This window comes from Vombatus ursinus, unplaced genomic scaffold (genome assembly GCF_900497805.2).
Source record: "Vombatus ursinus unplaced genomic scaffold, bare-nosed wombat genome assembly UNPS02014812.1, whole genome shotgun sequence".
In the NCBI taxonomy this organism is placed as follows: domain Eukaryota; kingdom Metazoa; phylum Chordata; class Mammalia; order Diprotodontia; family Vombatidae; genus Vombatus; species Vombatus ursinus.
The window spans coordinates 65,261,810-65,288,423 of NW_020954590.1; the positions used below are offsets into that span (position 1 = coordinate 65,261,810).

General features: G+C 36.7%; 1 protein-coding gene across 4 annotated transcripts in view; it reads right to left on the reverse strand.

Annotated features, from left to right (window-relative positions):
* LOC114054148 (nucleolar protein 4) overlaps window positions 1-26,614 on the reverse strand; it is a 427,691-nt gene that overhangs the window by 135,036 nt on the left and 266,041 nt on the right. For all 4 annotated transcript variants that reach the window (XM_027877295.1, XM_027877294.1, XM_027877291.1 and 1 more), the window contains exon 6: window positions 23,361-23,644. In XM_027877295.1, the coding sequence (XP_027733096.1) occupies window positions 23,361-23,644 (284 nt within the window). The remainder of the gene's footprint in view (window positions 1-23,360; window positions 23,645-26,614) is intronic.

Genomic DNA, 26,614 nt, shown 5'->3' on the forward strand with positions numbered 1-26,614 from the left:
TGTGAGATCCTTGAGAGCAAGGATTGGTTTTTGCCTTTCTTTGTTTCTCCAGTGCTTAGCATAGTGCCTGGTACATTATAGGCACTTAATAAAGGCTTGTTGATTTCTGGATCTTGTGTTCCTAATCTGTCTCACTGATCAATATTTTTAATTTTCAACCAGTACCAAATCATGTCTATGATTTATGCTTTGTAGAACGATTTGAGATCTGGGACTGCTAGCTCACCTTTCTTCTTAATTTATTCATTTTTTGGAGATTCTCATATTTTGCTCAAGCTGAATTTTATTATTATTTATTGTAATTTTGCAAAGTATTCCTTTGGTAGTTTGATTGCTATGGCACTGAATAAGTAAATTAATTTAGGTAATATTGTCATTTTTATTGACTTGGCGTGGTTCAATGATTGGTTAATATCTTTCCAATTATTCAGATGTCTTTATTTCTATAACAAGTGTTTTGTAGTTGTTTTCATTTAACTCGTGTGTATGTTTTGGTAAGTAGACTTCCAAATATTTTGTATATTTTGGAGTTATTTTGAATGGAATTTGTAGTTCTCTTTCTTTCTTCCTGCTGAGTTTTGTTGGTAATTTACAAGAAAGCTAATGAATTTTTCATTGGGGTGAGGGGGCAATTTTATATGTCACTACTTTGCTGATGTTGGTAATAGTTTCAATTCATTTTAATTGAATCTCTAGTTTTTTTAAGTAGACCATCAAATTAACTAGAAAAATGATATTTTGTTTCCTCTTTGCCTATGCTTATGCCCTCAAATTTTTCATGTCCTTGGTATTTACGGATTCAGATAAAATAGTAGTGGTAAAAATGGATATCCTTCCTTTATTCCTGATTTTATTGGAAAGGCCTTTCACATTTTTCCGTTACATATAATGTGATTCTTAGTTGTAGATACTCCCTATCATATTGAGGAAAGGTACATTTGTTTCTATGCTTTTTAATGTGTTGTTGTTGGTAATGTTTGTTAAGGAGAGGGGTATTGGTAGTTAGTTGGCGTAGTGGCTATACCATTAACTTGGAGTAGAATTGGAGTCAGTTTATTCTTGGTTCAAATACTGCCTCACTCAGTAACTTATTAAATATTAACTTAATAACAAGTGTGGCCATGGGCAAGCCACTTAGCCTCTGTAAGCTTAGTTTCCTCTTCTATAAACTGTAGATAATAATAGTACCTTTAATGGATTGTGATGAAGGTCAAACGAGATAACATTTGTAAGGAAGTTTGTAAAACAAAGTGCTAAATAATCTCAACTGCTATTCTTCCTCTTATTATTATGCTCTGTGAAAAGCATTTTTGGACATCTCTTGATATAATCGTGTATTTTTTATTTATGGTCTACATATTCATATCATTTACTATGTTAATAGTTTTCCTAACTAAACAAACTTTGCATTCTTGGTATAAATCTAACCTGTTTTGTATATAATTGTTTTTAATGTGTTGCTATAGTCCCCCTATTAATATTTTATTCAATGTTTTCACATCACTATTCATTAGGGATGCTAGGCTATAGTTATCTTTCTTTGCTTTGTCTGTCTTTGGTTTAAGTATCAGGACCATATTTGTATCATAAAAAGTTTTTGGTAGGAGTCTTTTTTTTCAATTTTTGGAAGTAGTTTAAGTAATATTGTAATCATTGTTCTTTGAATATTTGATATAATTTACTTATAAAAATCTGATCCTAATTTTGTTTGGCAATTCACTTATGGCTTTCTTGCTTTCTTTTTGTGACATTAGGTTATTTAAATTCTCTAATTACTCTACTTTTTAATCTGGGTATTTTTTAATAATATTCAGTCATTTCATTTATTATCAATTTTGTTGGTATCTAACTGAACAAAATAGTCTCCAAAATTCGCTTTTACTCTTCCCTTATTGTGAATTCTACTTTTTAATTTTTTATAATAGCAATGTGGCCTTTCTCTCTTAAAAATCATATTGGCTAATGGTCTATTTACTTTATTAGTTTTTAAGTAACTAATTGTATTTATTCGTTTAATTGTAATAGTTTCTAATCATATTTATTCAATGAGGTGTTTTCTTTTTTTTTGCTTTCAATTTTGTTAATTTCTTCTTTGGTTTTTCAGAATGTCTTTTTTTTTTAACTTCAGGGTTTTAAAGAATTGCTTTTCTAGTTTTTCTTTTTAGTTGTAAGTCCAAGTTTCTTCTGTTTCTTCTCTCTTTTACTGATGAAAGTTGTTTCGAGACCAAATTTTCTCTTCTTTTACCTGGAAACTCCAGTTTTTTACTATGATATTTCTGAAAGTTTTCAGTATGGAAGGTGACCTTTCAGATGGTGACTGTTGGAATCTTTTATTTTCACTTTGCCCTGCAGCCCTAATAAATCTGAGCAGCTCTCACTTAAGATATCTTAATAGCCAGGCTTTCTTGGAAGGTTTTCAGGGAATCCAGTGATTCTTAAATTGTGTCTCCTTAAACTGTTTTCCAGGTCATTTGTTTTTAATAAATAAGTACATATCCTATGTTTCCTTCTATTTTTCAATCTTTTGATTCTGTTCCAATAAGACTTATTTTTTCATGGAATCACTGAGTACTGTTTGGTCTGTTCTAATTTTCAGAGTCTACTACTTGGGTAAAGTTTTTCCCTTTCTTTTCTATGCTATTTATCCTTTTTTCTAACTCTCCAGAGCTCTTATTTAATTTATAATAAAAATATTTTGCTTCATTTCTTCCAGGTATTCTTATAATCCTTGTAGCAAAGGCAATTTTTCTCTGAGGCTTTGTTTGTAATTGTTGGGGAATTACTCTATTCTTCTTGATTTATTGCCTGGATATTTATTTAACTCAACATTTCTTTATAGCATTCAGTGTTTGTTTGTTTGTTTTTCTGTTTATTCACATCTCTAGTCTCAGTTCCTGATCCGGACCTTTGTTCCAAGGCCAGACTCCACCCTTTACTGCCCTGGTAAATAGGGTGGTTAGGCCTTCTTTGGTCCTGACCTTGATTTCCTGGGATCCTGACAAAGGCTTCCATGTCCCCTGGTGTGTCTGTTCTTGAAATACTGACAGGCTTCAGTTTCTTCTGGCAGAGCTTTGCAGTTGTCTGTCATTAGTGAGGGTGCTGCCCCCTCTATACACTCTGAGGCTTCCCTGGGTAGGGTGCACCAAAGCTTCCTTGGTTTCCAGTCTATATTACCTGCCTGTTATTACTGAATTTTCCAGCAGGACTTTTGTTCAATGCTCACAGGTTCTGGCTGTCTTTTTATACAGTCCTGAGATAAATGAAATAACTTACTGATGTTGCTCTTTGGATTTCTTACACTGTCCAATCTGATGCTCTTTTTAAATCATTGTTAGAACAAACATGAGAGAACTGGGTTCCTCCGGCCATCATTCTAAACAGAAATGTCCTGGACAATTACTGTAAAAATGACCAGAATTCTTTTGGTAGAGGATATTGGACCAGATTGTATTTACAAAATTCACAGTACACACACACACACACACACACACACACACGTGTATATATATACAAATCTATATTTCATATATATATATATATATACACATATATATACATATATACATATGTATATTACTGTAAAAATGACCAGAATTCTTTTGGTAGAGGATATTGGGCCAGACTGTATTTTGCAAAATTCACAGTACATATATATATATATCAAACCTTTCATCACCAAAAAAATCCCTTTCTTCAACTCTGGCATTCTCCCACTGGTGCTATATCTATGAATCATAGGACATCATAATACTGGAATAATTAGAATTACAAATAAACTAAAGATCTCAGGATCATAGGAGGATAAATTAGTAGCTGAAAAGAGCTCTAGAGGCAATCTAGTATAACTTTTTCATTTTTCATATGAAGAAACTGTGTTCTAGCTCCATTTACTCCATTTACTTGAAGTTAATGGTGGAGCTGGAGTTTGAACATAAGTCATCTAACTCCAGACTTGTGGGAGTCTACACCTATGATGACTTTCGTATGAGAAGTGAGAAATCGATTGAGGACATAACTTTCTCTGTCCAAAAGTGGAATGGGCTACTTCGAAAAAGAGTTGATTCTCCCTCCATGAAGGTTCTCTTTCCTTCAAGCAGAGGCTGGAGGACCATTTCTCAGGCATCTTATAGTGGGTATTCCTTTCATATGTGTATTGGACGACATGGAAGCTGAGGTCCCTTTAAATTCTCAAATTCTGTGGTTCTGTGACATGTTTGACCAGAAAAGAAGGCGAACAAGTCATACGGTGAGAATAAAAGATGGCTATCTTTGGTGATAGACCGATATTCTCGAAATATTAAAATAATGAGATTTCCCGTGCACTGGGTAGATCTGCTTTGGAGAGCATACTTCTGCTAGCTAATATTTTCTTTCCTATTCTTCATTTCCACCATTTCAAGGCTCAGGGTGTCAAGTCATCTCATGGTCCCTATCAGTGGAGATACTTATTGGAATCTGTATCTATAGGGCTTCAGATGAGTTAGGGTAGGGGGGGATGGTTGGGACCGATGCTTCCTCAGTTTGATTCATTTTGTAAAACATATGGTCTTTGGTCAAAGTCTATGTTCTCCTGACCATATCATTTAGCTGACCCTGCTCTCTGCAAAACTGTAAGACTAAGATGCTCTCTCATTTGCTTCTGCAGCTCATTTAAATTTGTGCAGATGTAATATAAAATCACAGACTTGTAATTACAGACTCATTTACCACTTCTTTTCCATTCCTATTGCAACTAATCTACTTCCATCCTTTCTCTTGTCCTGAGTTAACTACTTTAATAGTGTCCTAGCTGGCTCCACCAGAACATCAAGAATGGACTTTATAAAATATACAAGGAAGGGCAGCTTGGTGGTGCAGTGAATAGAGCACCAGCCCTGGAGTCAGGAGGACCTGAAGTCAAATCCAGCCTCAGACATTTGATGCTTAATAGCTGTGTGACCCTGGGCAAGTCACTTAACCCCAATTGTCTTGCAAAAAAATAGATAGACACACTCACACACACACAGAAAACTAGATTTATAACATCTGTCTGATCAATCTATAGTTAACCTGTTTTTTTCTAAAAGAGAAAATTAAGTGAGTCTGGTATGATTTTTTTTCTTAACGAAACCATGATGGCTCTGTGAGTACTACTTCATGCTCTAGAAATTCAATGATCATCTCTTTAATGATAACTTCTAGAATTTTGCCAGGAATCTTAGTCAGACTCAATGGCTACAGACTTTTATTCTCTTCTTTTCTCTCTCTCTCGCTCTCTCACTTTTAAAATTAAGACCTTTGATCTTTCCCAGTCCTTTGGTATATCTCCTATTCTACATGAACTTTTACATGTCACTGACAGTGGCTTAGCAATCACATTTGCTAGTACTTTCAGAACCCATGAATATAAGTCATCTGGGTCAGGTAATTTGAATTCACTAATATGTTCTCTTGCTATATCCTTACTTATCTTGATTACCAATTCCTTATAAGTCACTTATGTTCTATCCTTTCTAGTTCAAGGCCCTTGGCAGGAAAAAAGCAAAATTAGCAGCTTTGACTACATTCTGTCATTAGTCATCAACACTCCATCTACTCTGAAAAGTTGTCCCAACTCTTCTGTAATATTATGTTTTGTTTAATATATCTTAAAAAAAACACTTTTTTTGGTAAATCTCCTAATTATCCTAGTCTCATTTTGACCTTTAGTATTCCTGGCACAATTCTGATAAACCATTTCACACTTTTACATTCATCCTCTGATATCTACCTTTGCTTATAGCTTTCTGTACATGTTTTCTTAAAATCTAAGTTGGTTGATGAATTCCCTGTTGGGAATTGGTTGATGAATTCCCATTGGACTCTAACAAAATTCTCATTTCTTTCTTATTAAAAGCGTTTATGTTTCTGTCTTCAGCATATCATTTTTGAGTATTTCTCATACCTTTTCTCATAGTGTGTGGATTATCTTTCCTCTGACTATTCTGAAATGTGATTTTCACTTTCAGAAATCTAGGGTACATATCAGATGGCTAGCTGGCTTCTCTTGAATCATCTTAAGTCACTCTAAGAGGATGTGGTCACCCTCTTTTCACCTCACTCCACTTACTTCCAAATCTCAAGTGTTTTAATCACTTCTTTGTTCATTTTTTTCCATTCAAACAAAACTATAAAACATAAAAATAGGGTTTTTTGTTATCTTACAAGTTTCTACTCATTTTGTGGCTTTAGCCTTCTTGCTATAGTTATTACAAGTTTATAATAGTATAAGCTTGTCAATTATTATTGAATCAAATGTATTAAAGATGAAAGAAGGAGCTGGGATGATCTAAAGGGCAAACTTCTGGAGGATATGCCAGCTAACCTGGATTATTTACTATCCTCTGAATTTTCATTCCCTGCCTTCTAGGAAAAGTCACAGTATTTTAAACTTCCTATTTAAGATCTCAAAGGCTTTAAGTACTTCTGGTATTGTCTGGCTGTTACTTGTTCCTACAAAGTGGGAAAATCATGGAAAATTAGTAGTGGGTTTCACGATCCTAGCGAACCACTTTGTCATACTATGGATACAAAGTCCAGAAATATATCACACCTCGTAAGTAGTCAATCGATCTATATATAGGAAACTTCATGCTCCTCATACTTGGGAATATAATATTCTACTATCAAAATCTCTAGTCAAGGTAAAGAAGGAGTCCTATCAAATTCCTTCTATGTCACAAATATGGTTGTGATACCTAAACCAGGGATAGCCAACACAGATAAAGAATATTATAGACAAATTTCCCTAATGAATATTGATACAAAATTTTTAAATAAAATACTAGAAAGGAGATTACAACAAGATATGACAAAAATAATGTACCATAATGACCAGGTGGGATTTATATCAGGAATGCGGGGCTATTTGAATATTATGAAAACTACAAGCATAATTGACTAGATGCAGATAGATGCAGAAAAAGCACTTAACAAAATACAACATCCATTCCTATTTAAAACATTAAAGAAAGCATAGGAATAAATGAAGTTTTTCTTGAAATGATAAGCAGTATCTATCTAAAACCAAGAGCAAGCATTATCTCTGGTGGGGATAAAATAGAAGCCTTTCCAATAAGATTTGAGATGAACAAAGATATTCATTATCACTATTATTATTCAATATTGTTCTAGAAATGCTAGCCATAGCAATAAGACAAGAAAAAGAAATCAACACAGGCAATAAGGAAACAAAACCATCACTTTTTGCAGATGATTTGATAATATACTTAGAGAATCAACTAAAAACTAAGTGAAACAGTTATCAACTTTAGGAAAATTTCAGGATATTAAAAAAAACCACACAAATCATCAGCATTTCTATATATTACCTACAAAACCCAACAGGAAGAAATAGGTAAATTTCATTTAAAATAACTGCAGACAGCTTAAAATATTTGGAGTTCACTTGCCAAGACACACATAGAACTATATGAACACAATTACAAAACATTCTTCATACAGATAAAGACAGATCTAAATAATTAGAAAAATATTAATTGCCCAACACTCCACTGCACTACCTAGCTGCCCAAAAGAATTAGTAACTTATCAAAACAATGATACACCCCACAACTTCAAAGGACTCATGATAAAAAATGTTATCCACTTCTAGATAGAGAACTGACGGACTCAGAATACAGATTAAAATCTATTTCCTCCTTTCTTTTTCTCAGTTTTTTCTTCAGTGTGGAAATATGGTTTACATGACTTCATGTGAATAATGGGTATCTTATTTCTTGCCTTCTTAATAGGGGAAGCAGGGTTGAAGGGAAGGAGAGAATTTGGAACTGACGATTAAAAAAAAAAAAGACTAGTGAGAGGAGCTCAGTACTTCCAGAGATAGTGCATCCCACAATGAATGAATGAAACATTTAGTAAGTATTTACTACATGTACAGCACTGTACCGAAATCTGGGGATATAAATAGTAAAGTAATATAGTATCTGCTCTCATGGAGCCCACATTCTAATGAGGAAACCAACACATATGGAAAATTTCAGTGGCAAGACAGATGGAAAAGTCCATTGATCCTTATCAAAGCAGATGTTCATGCGTCTTCTTTAGTATCAGTTTGACTGGTAAAACCATGTCAGTTTTTTTTTTTTTATATTGAACCACTTGACACTGCCAACAACTGAGCGCAAGGGCTTTTCTTTCAGGATCTCCACTAGCTGTGGCTGTAGTACCTGCGGGAGCAGTTGTCAGGATTCATCTCCACAAGAATTGCTTCCCAGGGTGATAACTGAGGACTTGGGTACATTCTCAAGGTTCCTAGGTTCAGGGTCTTGGGGGTGATGCATGTCAAAGTGGCAGGGATCACTTTAGCATATGGTCTTTCTTTCTCTGCGTATTCCACTGATTCATCTAGTCTTGCCTCCCTGATCTGTATTTTGCAGGTGGCTTGCAGTTTTGGGGAATAGTTGGCCTCTTCTCCACAGGGATTGCTTCCCTGGATGATGACCTAACCTAGATGCAGGACCAGTGGTCTAGAGGATATTGCCCCTCCAAGGGTTCTGGCGCCTATCTAACTACTGGTGGCATTTGTTAAGCAGTTGACAAGTGGTGGTGGTGAGAAATGTGAGTCCCTTCTCCATAATGATTTCTGTCCTCAGTGATGGCTATGGAGGAGGTGCTAGAAGCAGGTGTTTTCCTAAGGCTCTTTGGGTCAGGGTCCTTGGCTGTCACTATCAGAGTCTAAGAGTGGAGGTTGTATCTTGACATGACTGACACATGCTGCCTCTCCCTCAGGATGCCTAATTACTTTAGCCAGCTGGCTTGCCAATGAGTGAATTAAAGAAAAAAAAAAACTTTTATTAAGTGCCTACTACTATATATTAGGCATGGTTTGAGATAGTTCCAATTATTAGAAACTTTTTCCTTATTATCAAATCTAAACCTATTTCTTTGTAATTTCTACCCATTGTTTCGTGAGCTCACTCTCAGGCCAAGAAAAATGAATATGATTCCTTTTCTATGTGATAGCATTCAAATATTTGAAGATGACTATCATACCACACACCATCCTCCACCACCAGCCTAAAGTCTTCTCATCACCAAACCAGACATTCCTAGTTCTTTCAACTACTTCTCATAGGACATGTTCTCAAAGCTCCTCTTTGCTTTCCATGATGCAGATTCCTCTGTGTTTCATGTCCTCTGCATATTTCAGGAGCATGTTATCTATGTCTTTGTCCAAATCCATCACAAAAATAACAAATGGCACAGAATGGATTGGTATCATTGGTGCTCTCCACAAGAAGCTTCTTTCCAAAATTGGGCACAGTCATTTAACCATTTTAATTGTACTGAATAAAGGGTTGTCACTAAAAGAAGATTTAGGCTTGTTATATATGGCCCCAGAAAGATGTTGTTGTTGTGCCTCTTTCATTTTTGAAGAGGACCAATGACATAATTGGGTATGTCCTGACTTGAAAATGAATTGGATTTAAGTGAGGCAGGATTGGATAAAGTCAGCCTCATTCTCCTTTCCAGAGTCATTAAAGTCCAGTGTCATATTGGAAGTCAGGATGACTGGTGATGGCCCAGAATGCAGTGGATGACCTTGGCATCTTTGACATCTGACCAAGCTCTAAGCACTCCACAGCCCCCCGCTTCAGTAGCCTTCATGAGAACAATGAGTAGAAGTTGTAGAAAGATAGATTTAAGTTTATTGTAGAGAAAGATTTCTTGATCATTACAGCTATTGAAAACTGAAATGAATTGCTTTGGTAGGCAGTCGGTTCCCCCTTACATTTGGTCTTCAACAAAAGCTGGATAAGCGCATGTTGAAAAGATTATAGAGGGGGTTCTGTTTCTAGTACAAAATGGACTAGGTTATCTCTGAGGTAATGCTGTGAATCCATCTATTCTATCATCTTGCCTGTACCTCTCCATCTTGTTCACAAGAAGAGCATGAGGGACTTTGTCAAATGCATTGCCAAAAATCTAGGTAAATTATATCCTCATAACTCTGTCAAAAAGGAAATGAGGTCAATTTAACATGGTCTGTCTTTGATGAAGCCATGTTGACTCTTGGTGACTACCACTTCCTTTTTCCTTTTCTAGATGCTCACTAACTGTCCCTTTAAAAATATGTTCATACAGGTTGTTGTGTCTGTCCTTCATTCTTGAAGAGGACCATGACATCAGGGAGATGATGACATGTCTTGCAATTGACTTTGATTTGAGTGAGGGAGGGCTGTGCAAGGTCACCAGTCACTTTCTCCTCCAGAACCATCTGTGTCCAATGGCCAGATACTCATCAGGACAAGTGGAGGAGGCTCCGGATGCAATGGGAGACCTTGGCCTTTTTAAGCTAAGGTCTTTTCAGGTTTTCACTTTGAGTGAGACAAAGCTCATTCAATGAATAGGCCTCTTTAGGAAGTGAGTCAAGGGATGGCTCCTTTAATAAAAAAAAAAATCCAGCTGGGAGGGGAAGACCCTCAGGGTTGCTGGCCAAAAGAGAAACAGTTACTCTTGACATTCACTCTGAGCCAAGAGGGCCCAACTGGAACTGGCCAGCTAGGTTCCCATTCAGGCAGCTTGGACTACTCACAGATTGTGTTTGTCCTTCGTTCTTGAAGAGGACCATGACATCAGGGAGATGATGATATGACTTGCAATTGACTTTGATTTGAGTGAGGGAGGGCTGTGCAAGGTCACCAGCCTCACTTTCTCCTCCAGAGCCATCTGGGTCCGGTGGCCAGATATTCATCAGGATGACTGGAGAAGGCTCAGAATACAATGCAAAACCCTGGCTCTTTTAAGCAATTTAGCTGAGATTCAAATTCAAGCTCACCTATCTAAAATACGCAGACAACACTCTTTTCTAGATTTTTGAAAATTAGGATAGCTTTTGCTCTTCAACAATCTTATAGTATTATTGAAGCAGAAATAAATGAAGAAGGAAATGAAAATGAAGAGAATCAAAATGACGTCACATTTTAGAGGACATTACATATACTCAAGACTGACTTAAATCTCAGTAGCTTAGATTCACACACTGAAATTTATATCAAGTCTGGTATCAATCAATTAATTTCCAAGTATTTCTTAAATGTCTGCTTTGTGCATGGCACTGTGTGAGGTACTGGGGATGAAAATACACAAAAAACATCAATCCCTTTTCTCAAGGAGCTTTCATTCTTTTGGGAGAGACACCATACATATAAATATAAATATATATGTATATATATACATATATATGTATACATGTACATATATATAATTATATACAAGGCAGTTAAATACAAGGTAGTCTGGGACAGAAGGCATTAATTGTTCAGATGATGAGGAAAGGCATCATGCAAAAGATGGTACGTAAGCTGGCTTAAAGGAAGAAAATTATTCTAAAGGACAGAGATGAAGTGAGACTGAACATCAATGACTAGTGCGAAGGCAAGGTGATGGGGGTTGGAGTGAGGAATGTAAGGAACAAAGAGAGACTTAGTTTGGCAGGACCATTGTGTGGTAAGAGGAGTGATGTACGATGATGCTGGAAAGATAGGTTGGGGTCAGGTTGTGAAGGGCAATCAAATCAAGAGGATTTCATATATTACCCTTAAGGCAATGGGGAGCTGCTGGAATTTACTGAGTAGGGGAGTGACATAGTCGGGTCTATGTCTAAGGAAAATTACTTTGGCAGCTGCATGAGATATGGATTGTAGTGGAAAGAGACTTGAGGCAGGGAGACCAATTAGAGGTCATTGCAATATCTAGGTAATGAAGTCCTGAATTTAGGTGGTGGCGGTGTGTGCAAAGAGAAGGAACTAGATGTGAGAGATGTTGTGGAGGCAGGAATGGCAAGATTTGGCATCTGATGTTTGCTTATAATGGACAGTAATGAAGAGGCTTTTATATCTTCATGGCTGAATACAATCATTCTGACAGTCAGGTCACCCTTATTATGTGCCACATTTCAAGCTTTTTAACAATCTACTCAGATAATTACTTTTAGTGGTATACTATTAGATACGTCAAAATTGAATGATTTATGTTACCTTCAAGTATAACGCGCAACATTCAGACTGCTTAGTATACCCTAACTTTCTGACTGCACTATTTGAATGAATTGCCAACTAAGTAATTATGCCTTCCAAATCTGCATCAATGTTGAGCATTTCATTCAGTTTCTAGATATGCCAATCACTTTGAAATGTGTATAGATTGCTTCTGGGTATGTTAGTTACTTTCTTATCACCAGGAGAAGTCAAATACTTTCTATGTCATCCAGTTTACTGATTGCACATACTGACAATTTTATGGCACCTGAGGATTGGCTGGGGTTTGGATACATATATCTTTTTTTTTTTTTTCATTTCCAAACATTGATATTTTTTGTTTGTTTTGTTTTTAACTGATGACTGAGGTTTAAATGAAACATTGCTAAATGCCAGACCATCATAAAAGAATACTTTCTTGGGCTGGTTGTCTTAGTTTATTGGACCATAATGAGAGGTTAATATCAAATTGGCACAAATAATAAAAAATAAAACTCAAAGCTGATGGAGTTTCAGAGGAATGGGTACATTTGTTGATGGTGGAACTGAAAATCAGTAGAATCTTTTTGACAAGTAATATGACAGAATTCATTAAATATTATAAAAATAATAATATACTGTGACTTCATAATTCTAATGTTAGAAATATACCCTGGGTATTATTACATGAAAAAATAGCTCTCTTTTTTATTTGTAGTATTAATTGTCATCATCTAACAATGGCAGAATAACTAAATTAATGGTGATATATTAGTGTGATTGAATATTATAGTGAAATTAAGACAGGGGCAGCTAGGTGGTGCAGTGGATAGAGCATGGGACTTGAAGTCAAGAGGGCCTGAGTTCAAATCTGGTCTCAGATACTTTTGTGACCCTGGATAAGTCACTTAACCTTCATTGCCTCCAAAAACAAACAAACAAAAATTTAAAAAAAAAGAAAGAAATTAAGAGATTATTATAAGGACTATAAATAAACATGATAATATGTTTATAAAATAATACAAAAGTGAAAAAAAAAAAGCAGAGTCATAAGTGTGCACTGACTACAACTACAGAATGGGAACAAATGGATAAAATAATCCATTCAATTTTTGGAGAATTCTAATGGTTAAGAAGTTTTTACCCCCAACATAAAGCCTAAACTTTCTTCTTTGTAAGTCTACCAAATGCTCCAGGTTTGGCCCTCTTGAGCCAAACAAAACAAATCCAGTCTTCTTCCATATGATAGCCCTTCAAATACTTGAACAAAGCTATGCTGTGTTCCTATGAGTCTCCTCTTTTTTCAGGTTAAACATGTCTAGTTTTGCCCACTGATGCTCACGTGACATAGAATCAAGGCCTTTCACCATTCCTTGTTGCCCTTCTCCTGACTCTCTCAAGTTTATCAATATCCTTCTTAAATCATATTGTCCAGAACTGAGCACAATACTCCAAGTGATATATGCAGTGTTCAGTGGAGTTATCATTCCTTCATCACTGTAAGCTATGTCCTCAAGGGCAGCTAGGTGGCACAGTGAATAGAGTCCTGGGCCTGAAGTCAGGAAGACTCAACTTCCTGAGTTCAGATCTGGACTCAGACACTTATTAGCTTTGTGACTGTGGGCAAGTCACTTGATCCTGTTTCCTGACCCACTTGACTTAGTTTCCTCATCTATAAAATGAACTGGGAAGGAAATGGCAAATCACTCCAGTACTTTTGCCAAGAAAATCCCAAATGGGGTCGTGAAGAGATGAACCTGATCGAAACAATTGAACAACAACAATAAACGTGCTTCCTAATGTAGCCAAGACGGCATGAGTTTTTTGGCTGCCACATCCTACAGGTGACTCATATACGGAGCTTGCAGTCCACCAATCCCACCCACCCCCCTTTTCAGAAGTGCTGTCTATCTATGCCTCTCCATCTTAATATATGTAAACTATTAACTACCACTCTGAGCCTACATAACCAGCCAATTCTGAATCTATCTCTTGAAATAGCATCTAAACAATCTTGGGCTTCTTAACCTGGCATCCACACTCTCCCACCCACCCCTGCAAGGGGACCTTGAATAAATTTCAAGAGAGCCCACAATTTAAATAAATAAATGTTATATTTATTACATATATTTATGTGTATGTGTTATCATATACATAAAATACATACATATATTTTATAACTGTGTTCCAATATAATTGGTTTCCTTTGTGATCTTCTGCATTTTATTTTATGCATTCAAAAACATTATTATGATTAAAGGTTCTTAGGCTTCAGAAGTCTAAGAACCCTTTGGGTAGGACAAAGGGAATTGCACTGGATAAATATACATGGGTTGTGACCTTTATCACACATTCCATTCCATAGTCAAAGGTGTCCATGACATAAAAGAATTAAGAATCAACCCCTAGTCTAATTTGTATCTCTCCACATAGCATGCAATATATTATAAAAAGTTTTGCTAAAATTTACATAAGCTATTTCCATAGTACTCTTCTCATCTACTAGTTTATGAACCCTGTCAAAAAAACAAATGTAGTTAGTCTGTAATGACTTGTTCCAGGTGAAATAATGCTGGCATTTTATAATCACTGCTTCCTTTTCTAGATATTTACCAACCCAATGTTTCATTTTTTCCCTAGCATTTCCCTACTCATTATAAAGGACTGGATGAAAAATATCAAGAGTTGAATGCAAAGTAAAAATAATAATAATAATAACATTTACATATGGTTTTCAAAGTGGTTTAAAAACATTATCACCTAAAAGGTAGGTGCTATTATTATTACTATTTTGTAGATGAGGAGACTGAGGCTGGAGAGGTTAAATGACTTCTCCAGGGTCACACAACTAATAAGTTTCTAATAACTAATAAGCTGGATTTGAACTAAGGTCTTCCCAAGTCCACATTTAGCATGTGATCTACTGTACCATTCTGTTGTTCTGTGTCATGAAGCATGGGCCCACACATTTATCATGTGTTCCACATTTTTTCAGTGACCACAATAATGTAAAAGAAAACAGCATTGACAGACATCAGAACTCTGATGAAAGCAATGACTAATTCCATGCTTTCAAAGGATGATGTTGGATCACACCTCCCTTTTCTTGGCAGAGAGCTAGTAGAATTTACATGTAAAATGAGGCAAATATTTTCAGACACATGTTTATTTGTTTTGCTTAATTGTACTTCTGTGTTCTCTTAGAGACATGGGACACAATAGGAAGTGATGGTGATGAATAATAAAGTATCAATTTAAAAAAATTTTTTAAAAGTCAGTCAAGGTCTATCCTCATTGTTCTTAGGTTTCCCCAGTCTCTATATCATAGTGATGTTAAAAGATCTGGGCCTCTACTCATTCCCTTTTTTTCTTTAAGTAGTATTTTATTTTTTCTCACAATTACTTATCAAGAAAAATTTTTAGCATTCATTTTCACAAGATTTTGAGTGCCAAATTTTTCTCCCTCCCTCCCTTCCCACCCCTCTTCTGACAATGGTAGGCAATTTAATATAGTTTATTCATATGCTATCACGTAAAACATATTTTCGTATGTGAAAGAAACACAATTGTGGAAGAAGAAACAGATCAAAGCAAAAAACTCCAGAGAAAGAATAAAGTAAGTGAAAAAAAAAAGCTTCAATCTGCATTCAGAGTCCATCAGTTCTTTGTTTGGATATGGATAGCATTTTTCTTCATGAGTCCTTTGTATTTGTTTTGGATCATTGTGCTGCTGAGAAAAGCTGAGTCATTCATAGTTGATCATCACATGATGTTGCTAATACTGTATATAGTCTTTTGCTGGTTCTGCTCATTTCACTTTGCATCAGTTTGTACAAGTCTTTCCAGGTTTGTTTGTTTTTTTTGGAAATGTTCCTGTTCGTCATTTCTTATTGCACAACAACATTCCATTACATTCATATATCACAGCTCATTCGGCCATTCCCCAACTGATGGGCATCCCCTCAATTTCCAATATTTTGCTACCACTAATAGGGCTGCTCTAAATATTTTTGCACATGCTGGTTCTTTTTTATTATCTCTTTGTGATACAGACATGGTAGTGGTTTTGTTGGATCAAGGGGCATGCACAGTTTGGTTGCCCTTTGGGTATAATCCAAATTGCTCTCCATAATGGTTGGATCAGTTCTCAATTCCACCAACAATGCATTAGTGTCCCAATTTTCCTATATCCTCTCCAACATTTATCATTTTCCTTTTTTGTCATATTTGCTGATCTGATTGGTATGAGGTGGCATTTCAGACTTGTTTTAATTTGCATTTCTCTAATCAAAAGTGATTTAGAGCACTTCTTCATATTCCTATAGAGATCTTTGATTTCTTCATCTAAAAATTGCCTGTTCATATCCTTTGACCATTTATCAATTGGGAAATGGCTTGTATTCTCATAAATTTGGCTCAGTTTTCCTATATATTTGAGAAATGAGGCCTTTATCAGAGACATTTACTGCAAAGATTGTTTTCCAGCTTTCTGTTTTCCTTCTAATCTTGGTTGCATTGGTTTTGTTTGCTTCTGATATTGTCTGTCCTGGTTATATTTTCCAGGTCAATTGTTTGTCCCATGAGATATTTTACATATTCTTACTTTTTTTCATTCTTTAGAATTTGTTTGATTGATTCATGATGTCTAATTGAGTCATTAGCTTCCACTTGCCCAATTCTAACTTTTAAGGTGTTGTTTTCCTCAATTAGCTTTTGTATTTTCTTTTCCATTTGACCAATTGCACTCTTTAAGGAGTTGTTTTCTTCAGTGGATTTTTGTGTTTACTTTTCCATTTGGCCAATTCTACTTTTTAAGCATTTTTCCAAGCTGTTAACTCTTTTTTCATAATTCTCTTGCATCATTCGCATTTCTTTTCCCAATTGTTTTCTTCTACCCCTCTTATATGATTTTTAAGCTCCTTTTTGAGTTCTTCTATGTTTCTGGGCTTGAGACCACTTCCCACTTTTCTCTGGGGTTGTGCCCATAGGTGTTTTAACATTGTTGTCCTCTTCTAAGTCACCATAATAACTTTCTATGGTCAGATTCTTTTTTTTTTTTTTGCTGTTTTTTGCTCTTCTTTTTTTTTTGGGTGGGGTTCCCCTTTCTTTTAAATTTGATCTCTGCTCCCAGGGTGGAAGGGACTCTGTCTCAGGCTTCTTGTATCAGTGGCTGCAGGCTTTGGCTGTTTCCCTGTTGCCTACACTGATGTTGCTCTGAGGCCTATGGGGGACGCTCGTGTCTGGTGCTGTGTTGAGGGTGTGTGGTGGGTGGTGGCTGGCACTACTGGAGCATGTAGGGGTCTGGCAGCTTGCCCTGTGCTGAGCTGGCATCCTAGGGGTGATGTCTGGCAAGTGCTGAGGTTCGGTGGAGTTCTTCCATGTTTTCCCATGGCTACAACTGAAGCAAGCGGAGGTGTGGTCCTTAGAGGATGTCCACCTACCCAGGGCTACACTGAAGCATGTGGTGGTTCTCAGAACTGGAGTCTGCTGTTCCCTTTACCTATTCTGAGGCATGTGGAGGGTCCTGATGTTAGCGTTTGCCTGCTCCACTACAATGGGGCTCAGAATCTCCTGCTGTTTGCTGAGGTGGGGCTTGCTGCTAGCTTACTGGGATGCCTCCTGTCCTGGAATGCTCTCCCCTTTTACCTGAGTGAGATGGACCTTTCTTGCTGATCTTCCAAGTCTCCCTGGCTGAAAGACTGCTCTACCCCATCTTTCTACTGGCTCTACTGTTCTAGGTTTGTTCTGGGGTGCTATTTTTATGGCACTTTGCAGTTGAGTATGGGAGCTGCAGTGACTGACTGCTTGCTCTGCACCTTGGCTCCTGGCCTCTACTCATTCCTGACTATGAAGAGTTCTGAATTACAATTCATCAGAATGAAAAAAAAAGTAGATGGGTTGAGTTCCTAAAACATCACAGTTCCCGGTCTAGTGTTTTAAAATGTTACCATTTTGAAATTGGGCCTTCAATACATTCCACATCTGAATTATGAGGTGACTTTCTTTTAACCTCTTAGGAAAAAGTTATTATCGCCTAAGTAGAATTGACTAACATCTAGCTGAAAAAACTCATTGAAGGCACTTTCAATGTGAGAGTGTTGGATATAAAAGTCAGAAGAGCTAAATTCAAATCCTAATACTGAACTTATTACTTGAATGTCCCTGGGATAATCACTTAACCTCTTGGCCTCATTTTCCTCAACTGTAAAATGACCTAAAAGACAATCTTTAAATCTATGATACCTACAATTTTATAAGTCAATGTAAATGTAGTTAAACACTTGTTTTATGGGATTTTATTATATGATTAGCATTTGTTTGTATATTATTCTAAAATTACAATAAACTTAATTTTATTGGAATCAAATGCTGAGGACTAGGGACTGGACCTGTGACTTCGCTGATATAAGGAACTCCCAGGTGAGGAAATTCTCTATAACAATGTAGGTTGCCCCCTCCTCTGCAGTTTATTGTCTTGTCTTAGATAGTTGTTTTGCCCAGGGTCACATAGCCAGGAGGTGTCAGAAGTGTGTTTTGTCAGGTAAGAAAATTATCAGTGTAGAATACTTCAGGCAAAGCATGGGGGATAAGACATTTTTGTAGGGGAGAAAAAAAGGTGAGGGTGTTTTCACCATATAAAGTTTGGATAACATTATGCTGGAAGACATTTCTAAGAATTATAGATGTTCGAACATGGTAATGTTAACTAATAGTGTGGTTCCACAATCCAGGGACTTAGCAGGGTTTACCTTCTAGTCTTGGGGCTAATACAGGCCAGATTCTTAGTTTTAAGAATCTCTGAAGCACTTTAGGCAGGGGACAAGTTCAAATTGTAAAAGAAGCAATTTTAAAGTTTCAAAGACAAATCTGTCTCCTTCAAAATTTTCCATGGGACCAATATTGAATGCAACCAATATTACCACCATCCCTCAGATTCATAACCTTGAACTTATATTTGACTCTGATACCGCTCTCTAAATCTCATTCCCCAGCTCCAATAAATCAATTTCCAATTTATCTATATCTTCCTTTGCCATGGCTTTTCCTTTCAGTCATTCCACTCTCTCATCCTCTAACTCAATACCTTACACTTCAATTGTTTCGTTAGCACTCTGGCTGGCTCCCTGCTTAAGTCTATCTTGTAACACAATGCCAAGACTCATCTTCCTAAAACATAATTTTCTCTACCTTACCACCTGCTAAAAAACTTACCAGGGCTCCTTTTTGTCCATCAGAACTCTGTCCAAACTACTGGAATTCTGGACTTTCTATCAACTGGTCATATATTATTTTCCCTAATTTCATCTTGCTAGCACTTAACATAGCTTCTTGTTTCAACCACATCAGTCTTCTTACATTTCTTCTAATATACGATGCTGATGTTTCACCCTCCTTCATCCTGTTATTTCTCTCTCGAATGTCTTCCATTTAGTCTTAGTCTGAAAAACCCAAATCCTATATTTTGTTCAAAGCTCAAATCAAGACTACCTTGATAAAGCTATTCCTTACCAACCCTATGCCATCTTTGAATTTTGTCATCTTTGGGTCTACATCATACCATCACACATTTGTTTATATCTTTTCTTACAGGGTTTAGTTTTATGCCTACACAGTTAAGAATGTGCTTAATACATGTTTTCTATGTAAATGAAAGAATGAATGAATGGCTGCACATACACACACACACACACACACACAAACTGTGCTTCCTATTACATAGGAAAAGATGGCAGGAATGTTCTGTCGTGGTGAAAGAATGGAATATACATAGAGAGGAGTTATTCATGGCCCTGAAGATTTGTACCATAAAGAGGATTACAGATTACAATTAAAATCTCAAAATTTCATATCAAAGTAAACAGAAGCCCAACTTGAGTTTTTGATTTGGAAATGAGATAACCCATTTAGGTCTAATTTATACGAAAGCAGATCACTCTTGTCTATGTCAGATCAAGTTGAGAATTTGGAGAATGTAAGGGCAGCTCCAATTTCAGAATACATCACAACAACCCAGTCAGAGAGTTACAAAGATAGAAATCTGTAAGCATTAGATAAGTAAGTTTTCCACCTCTGTGTCAAATTGAAGTGGATAAAAGGAACAGCTAAGTCCCAGTTATTTCCCAAGGTTATCAAGAAGAAGTGTGAAAAAGTTATTTTTATTGATATCTTTGGGATACATAAAGCCAAAATTTTCTATATCCCCAGGTCAGAGAGTGAAATTCAGGTATTGTCCAAAAATCTGCTTCTTCATTCCAATTTTCTATCAAGGTGGATTTAAACCTTATAATTAACCAACTTTCCTCCCTCCCTCCCTCCCTTCCTTCTCCCTCTCTTTCTTCTATGCCTGGACTGGAAAAAGGAATGAAATGGAAAATAAAGAGGGCAAAGTAGGGAAGAGAGACAGACAGACAGACAGACAAAGAGAGAAAGAGAGAGAGAGAGGGAGAGAGACAGACAGACAGAGACAGAGAGACAGAGACAGAGAGAGACAATGAGACAAAGAGAAAGAGAACATGGAGTAGTAGACAGAGAACCTTCCATTAAAGTCCTGCCTCTGAGACATACTGTTTGTGAGGCCCTGCCTGGACAAATCATTTTCTTAACCTCTCCATGCTTTAGGTAACTAAGACAATAAGTAATAAGTTAGAGAGGATGTGTCAACCTGCAGTATTAAAGTGAATTTCCTGACCTAGGGAAGGCTCATCTTTGTGAATTCAAATCTGGCCTCAAGATACTTACTAGCAATGTGACCTTGGGCAAGACACTTAAACCCATTTGCCTCAGTTTCCTCATTTGTAAAATGAGCTGGAGAAGGAAGTGGCAAACCATTCTAGTATCTCTGTCAAGAAAACCTCATGAAGACATGGATATGACTGAACAACAATAAATATATACGTACACATATAAATGCAATATGTATATATATGTATAAATATATACACATGTGTGTAGGTATGTAAGTATTCGTGTGTATGTATGTAACCCAGGCTTGTCTGGCCTACCTAACTTGCATAACATGGAAGGGTCCTTGAGAAGCCTTTGAAGAATGTTCAGATTGCCTAATGTGGAGGCCACTGCATCTTCTCACATGTGGGGTAGATGAGGGTAGCCTCCTTTGATTGGCTCCCTGTGTCTTTAAAACTGGTGAAACCGAGCCAGTTGTCCCTTCTCTTTTTGACCACTCTTTCTGCTGCTCTTTTTCATCCACTCTTATCTGCCACGTGGAGAGGGTGAAGATTATAATTCACCTGCAGCATGGGCACCATAAACTGAACTGGTGAGAGAGAAGGAACTTCCTTCTCCAGCTCTCTCTTTTTCACCCTGGCTCCAAGAAATGGGCCTGAGGTGTTTATTCTGTTTTGTGTTGTTTGGGCTCCTCAGTTTCAGGTGCTGGAAGTGATCCCCACAGACTCAGGATTTAAGACATGATGATCTTGGAGCCAAGATTGAAGTCAGGATAGTAAAGCCAGTCAGTCCAACATGGAAGCCTTGAGAAGCCAGAGGGCCTGAGACTTGAACCCAAGGTGGACTTTAGACTTAGAAATGGGACTGTGCTCCATAAGAACAAAGCTAAACTATGAACCTAATCCCTTTTCCCTCTCTAGAAATTTAGGTAGGCCAAAAGTGAGAGGGCATCTCCGACGTGTTGGGGAAGTTTATAATATTTGTGATCACACCTTTTGAAGTAAATATTACTTTGTAAAAGCTAATCTGACTATAGGGGCTAATGGAACTAGGGTGCAAGGGACCACTCCTTACAACTCAGACAACAATATTAGTGGGGGCAGGAGTCATTTGTAGAGAGCCCAGACACTGGGAGCGGGGGCAAATCTCCTTGAGATACTAGAGAACTCTGGGGAGAAGTAAAAACATACCATACCTGATCTTCAGGCAGTGGGGGCCAGGATGGTCTGTTATGCACACACACACACACACACACATATACACGCACGCACGCATGTGTATGTGGAATATATACAACATGCATGCATATACGTAAACACATACACACACACATCTCTGTGCAAATATTTTTTCTTCATTAAACTGAAAGTAGAGGGGTAGCTAGGTGGCACAGTGGATAGAACACCAGTCCTGAAGTCAGGAGGACCTGAGTTCAAATCCGGCCTCAGACCAAACACTTGACACGTACTAGCTGTTGGGACCTTGGGCAAGTCATTTAACCCCGATTGCCTCACGCAAAAAAAAAAAAAAAAAAGAAAGTAGAAGACATTTTCATTTCAATGACAACTTTAAATTAGTTAAATTGTCTTAGTATACCCAAAGATAACAATATGATTCAGATCATGTTAGAGATGTTAGCCAGTTTATTTGATATGTCTCTACCTTAAGACTTCTTCCATAAAGGATATTTGAGTATTTACTAAAGTAACTAATAGGTGTGTAGCTCAGGCAAAAGAGCCTAGTGTCTGATGGTGTCTGCGTGAATGACTTACAAAGGGATAAAACAAATGCCCTAAAGCAAGTGAGGAGACAATTTTGACTAAGAACTCAGGATGCACTGACAGAGCCTAGAGTAAATCCAGTGTAAGACATTACACTGATATGTAAAGAGCTATTTCAAGCTGAGAAACAACTTAAATGTCTCACTACTAAAAACTTGCATTCATCAAGAAAATTTAATCATGTTGCAAATTAGAGCTGGAGTGTTAAGTTAAATCAGTAGAGTGAGATGTACAAAATCACTGCCAAACTTCAATTCTTGTTATAGTTGTTAAGCATTTGGAAATTTCAAAAAGTCAGACTTATAATTAATATATAAATAAGGTAATGAAAATATCCATAAATAGAATCTTTCGACCTTCTTCAACAATAACTTAACCTTGAAAAATGATTTTCATCAGGCTAATTGATCTGTTCTAACCCGCAAGCTTCATTTTCACGTACAACAGAACCATTTTCCTTTTTGTGCCCCTAGTGGAAATTACTGAATAAAGTTCTCTGGACTTCTAGTTTCTAAATTTTTATTTGCACATAAATAATTTGGGAGAAACCAAACAGTGATCTTATTAGAAATATATATGTATATACACATATATGAATATATACATGCATATATATACATATGTATATGCATATATACACATACACACATGTGTGTATTTATCAAATTGGAAATTGGCAAGAGCATACCAATCCTGCACTTCCAACCCAATGAATTCCCACATGCTAGAAAGGGTTCTACTAATGAAAAAAAAAATCAACAAACTTCAATAGCTACCTGAAAAGTTTTGGCTGAGCAATAATTCTGCCCATTTTTTGTTGCGCGTTACTTTTCATCTTAAGTTATAATTTTTAACATATTACACACATTGTCTGGTAATTATGAAATCATTTTACCTTGCTTCCATTTTCTCTTGCCTCTCGTTCCATCTTGAGGTCAGAAATTAGCAGATTCTTATATTTGTTTTTCGCATGGCTGCTGTGATCTTCTATTCTGTATTCTGAAGTCAGCTGGGCAGAAAGGGGACTGTCACTCAGATTCAGAGGTTGCTCATCTTGCTCCAGATTTGTTTTGCCATTGCTGTTTGTGTCTTCCATCTCCCTGCAGCGTACTCCTGCCGAAGCAACGGAACTAGGCCCCACAGTCTCATTGCCATTAAGGCTCTCGGCGGCTGAATCATCTGTTGAAAAATAAATGATGGTGCTGCCATTAGTCTCTCTGAACAAAACTAAATTAATACATTATGAAAAGAATAACTCTACAATGTCAGAATTGCTATCTAATTTAATAACGCAACTCAATGCAACACACATTCATTAAATACCTGCTTTGTGCCATTCACTGTATTGGGGCTGCAATACTGAATGACATAGTCCTTGCCTTCAAATAGCTTATAGTGCAATAAATAGTTTGCATTTATGTACGGCTTTATGGTTTGCAAAATGTTATTGTTTTTCCTTTAAACAAATATTATCTCATTTTACCCTCACAATCACCCTGGCATGTAAGTGCTATAATTATCCTCATTTTACAGAGAAAGAAACTGAGGCAAATAGAGTTCAAATGATTTATTCATAGTCACACACTGAGGCTGGATTTGAACCCAGGACTTCTGTTTCCAGGTCTGTTACTCTTCATCAGCTGACTGTCTACTGATGTAGTCGGGAAAATTCCAGAAGAGAAATCACTTAGACTTGGGACAATCTAGAAATTATTCATAAAGGCGGTAGCATCTAAAGATTTTATAACGTAGGATAGATTCAGAGTTGGGGTGGAGAGGATTCCAGGAACAGATGCAAGAGTACAGAATACAGAGGATGTACAAAAGTACAGAGGATGGAAAGACCTGGCACTTTTTGGAGAATGTGAGTCTTGGCTAAGGCAGTAATGACGAAGAGGTAGGGGCATGACAAGTGAGAAAAATACTTCACAAAGTTCAGGCAGTGAAAATTAACAAGACATGGAAGAGATAACGAGAGAGAGTGGCTTGATTACAAACAGTTATTATGTTGATAACTAGAAAAATGTAAGAAAAAAAGTATGTTTTAAGGAAGAGATAACAAAGGAGCACAAATCTCTGGTAATGGCAAAAGGACTGAATTTGAGATTGTTTGTCACTAACTAATTCTGTGACTTTGTCCAGGTCACTTAATTTAACTGAGTTTCAATTCTCTCATGTGAGAAAGGAAGAAATTGGATTATATGGTCTTTGAGGTTCCTATCAACTTACCAATTCCATTTTCTATGAAGAGCTCACAAAGATTTGCTCTTATCTTCTTCCCCTACACACATTCTCTCAATAACCTCATTGGCTCCGATGGGTTTAGCTATCCTTTTGGGGCAGATGACCTAAATATCTATATACATCCAGCTCCAGTACCTTTCCTGAGCTTCAATTGTATACCACCAGTTGCCTACTGGCTATTTTAAACTGGATGCCTCAGAAACATCTCAAACTCAACATGCCCAAAGCAGAACACATAATCTTCTACCTAAGCCCAACCTTCTTCCAAACACATATATTTCTGTGGAAGTCATCACAGGTTTGTAATTTCTACATTATTCTAGACTGCTCGCTTTCCCTCACTCTACTTATCCAATCAGTTGCAAAATCTTACCATTTCTGCTTTCACAACATCTCTTACATCTGACCCATTCTCTTTACTCACAACAGCTACCACCTTATTTCAGGACTTAATCACCTTTTACTTATATCATTGCAACAATTTCCTTTTTGGTTTTTCTGACTCTAGTCTCTCCCCACTCTAGTCCATCCTACTCACTGCTGCCAAAATAATTTTTCTTAAGCACAGATCTGACCATGTGAGTCTCCTACTCAATCTATTCCAGCAATTTCTTATTCCCTTTAGAATAAAAGATAAACTTCTCTCTTTAGCTTTTAAAGTCCTACATAACCATGACCCCAAACTATATTTCCAGCCTCACTGGATATTACTCCCCCTCCAGCAATATGTTATCCAGCCAAAATGGCCTTCTCTCTCTCTTTCTTACACACAACATTTTATCTCTGATCCTCATGTCTTTGCACTGTCCATCCCACAAGCTTGGAATGTACTTCCTCCTTACCTCTGCCTCCTAGAGCTCATGTATTAGCTTCTGCATGAAGCTTTCCTGATCTCCCAACCACTTAGTGCCATCCTTCTCATACTACCTTCTATTTTTTACCACTTTGTAAATATTTCTATATATTAAGGGTAATGACTATAGCAATGTTAAGAACATCACAGCCCAAGGATGATCAGTACTTTGTGATATTGGATGTTGAGCAATGAAGTAATAATAATGCTTATTAGTAGTAATAATAATAAAACCTTCCAAGATAGTGATGCCATTTACGGAGATGTAGAAAAAACAATGAAATCAAGTTTCCAATTCTGATATTTCAGATGACAGTAGGGCATCTATGTGAAGACCACAGACAAATGAGAAATCAGGGCTAGAGACAGATTTTATTGTCATCTGTATGTAACTAGGTAGTTCAGTCATGATGGTCCATAAGGTATTTGATGGGGAAAAAACCTGTAGAAAAAAAGAGCAGTAGCTCTAGGGTTAAATATAAATATAGATGCTCACAAAAGTGCCAGAGAAGAAAGGAGCCAGTGAAAAAGGCAGAGAAACTGTTATGTAGAATGAAAAACTGTGAGATTGACCAAGGGAGGAGATCATGTCTAATAAGGGTAGGGATGGGATATTGAATTACGTTAAATGTAACATAGACTGAATTTGGCTAAGTGGAGATTGATGGTGAATTATGTGAAAGCAACTTTAGCAGCATGATATGAACTAGAGCCAGATTGCCATAGGGGTTAGGCAAAGAATAAGTGACAGTTTGACCAGACAACCTGTTTGGAAATTTAAATATGAAACATAGGAGAGAAAACTATAATTGGTAAGGAAAGCAGGGACAAACAAAGATTTTCAGGGCATAAAAAATAACTTAGGCAAATAAGAACTTTTCCTATTATGATAAAACATTAAAATGAAGCTTTAAAAATCAACTGTCATCTATTTAAATATACTGATAGTGAGTGAATTTGCATAGGTAACAATCTAATTAAATCTTCTTAATTCATTGACTTTGTTATGCTCGTATCTTAAGAATCTGCTCCTCAGCCCAACGGGTCATGCT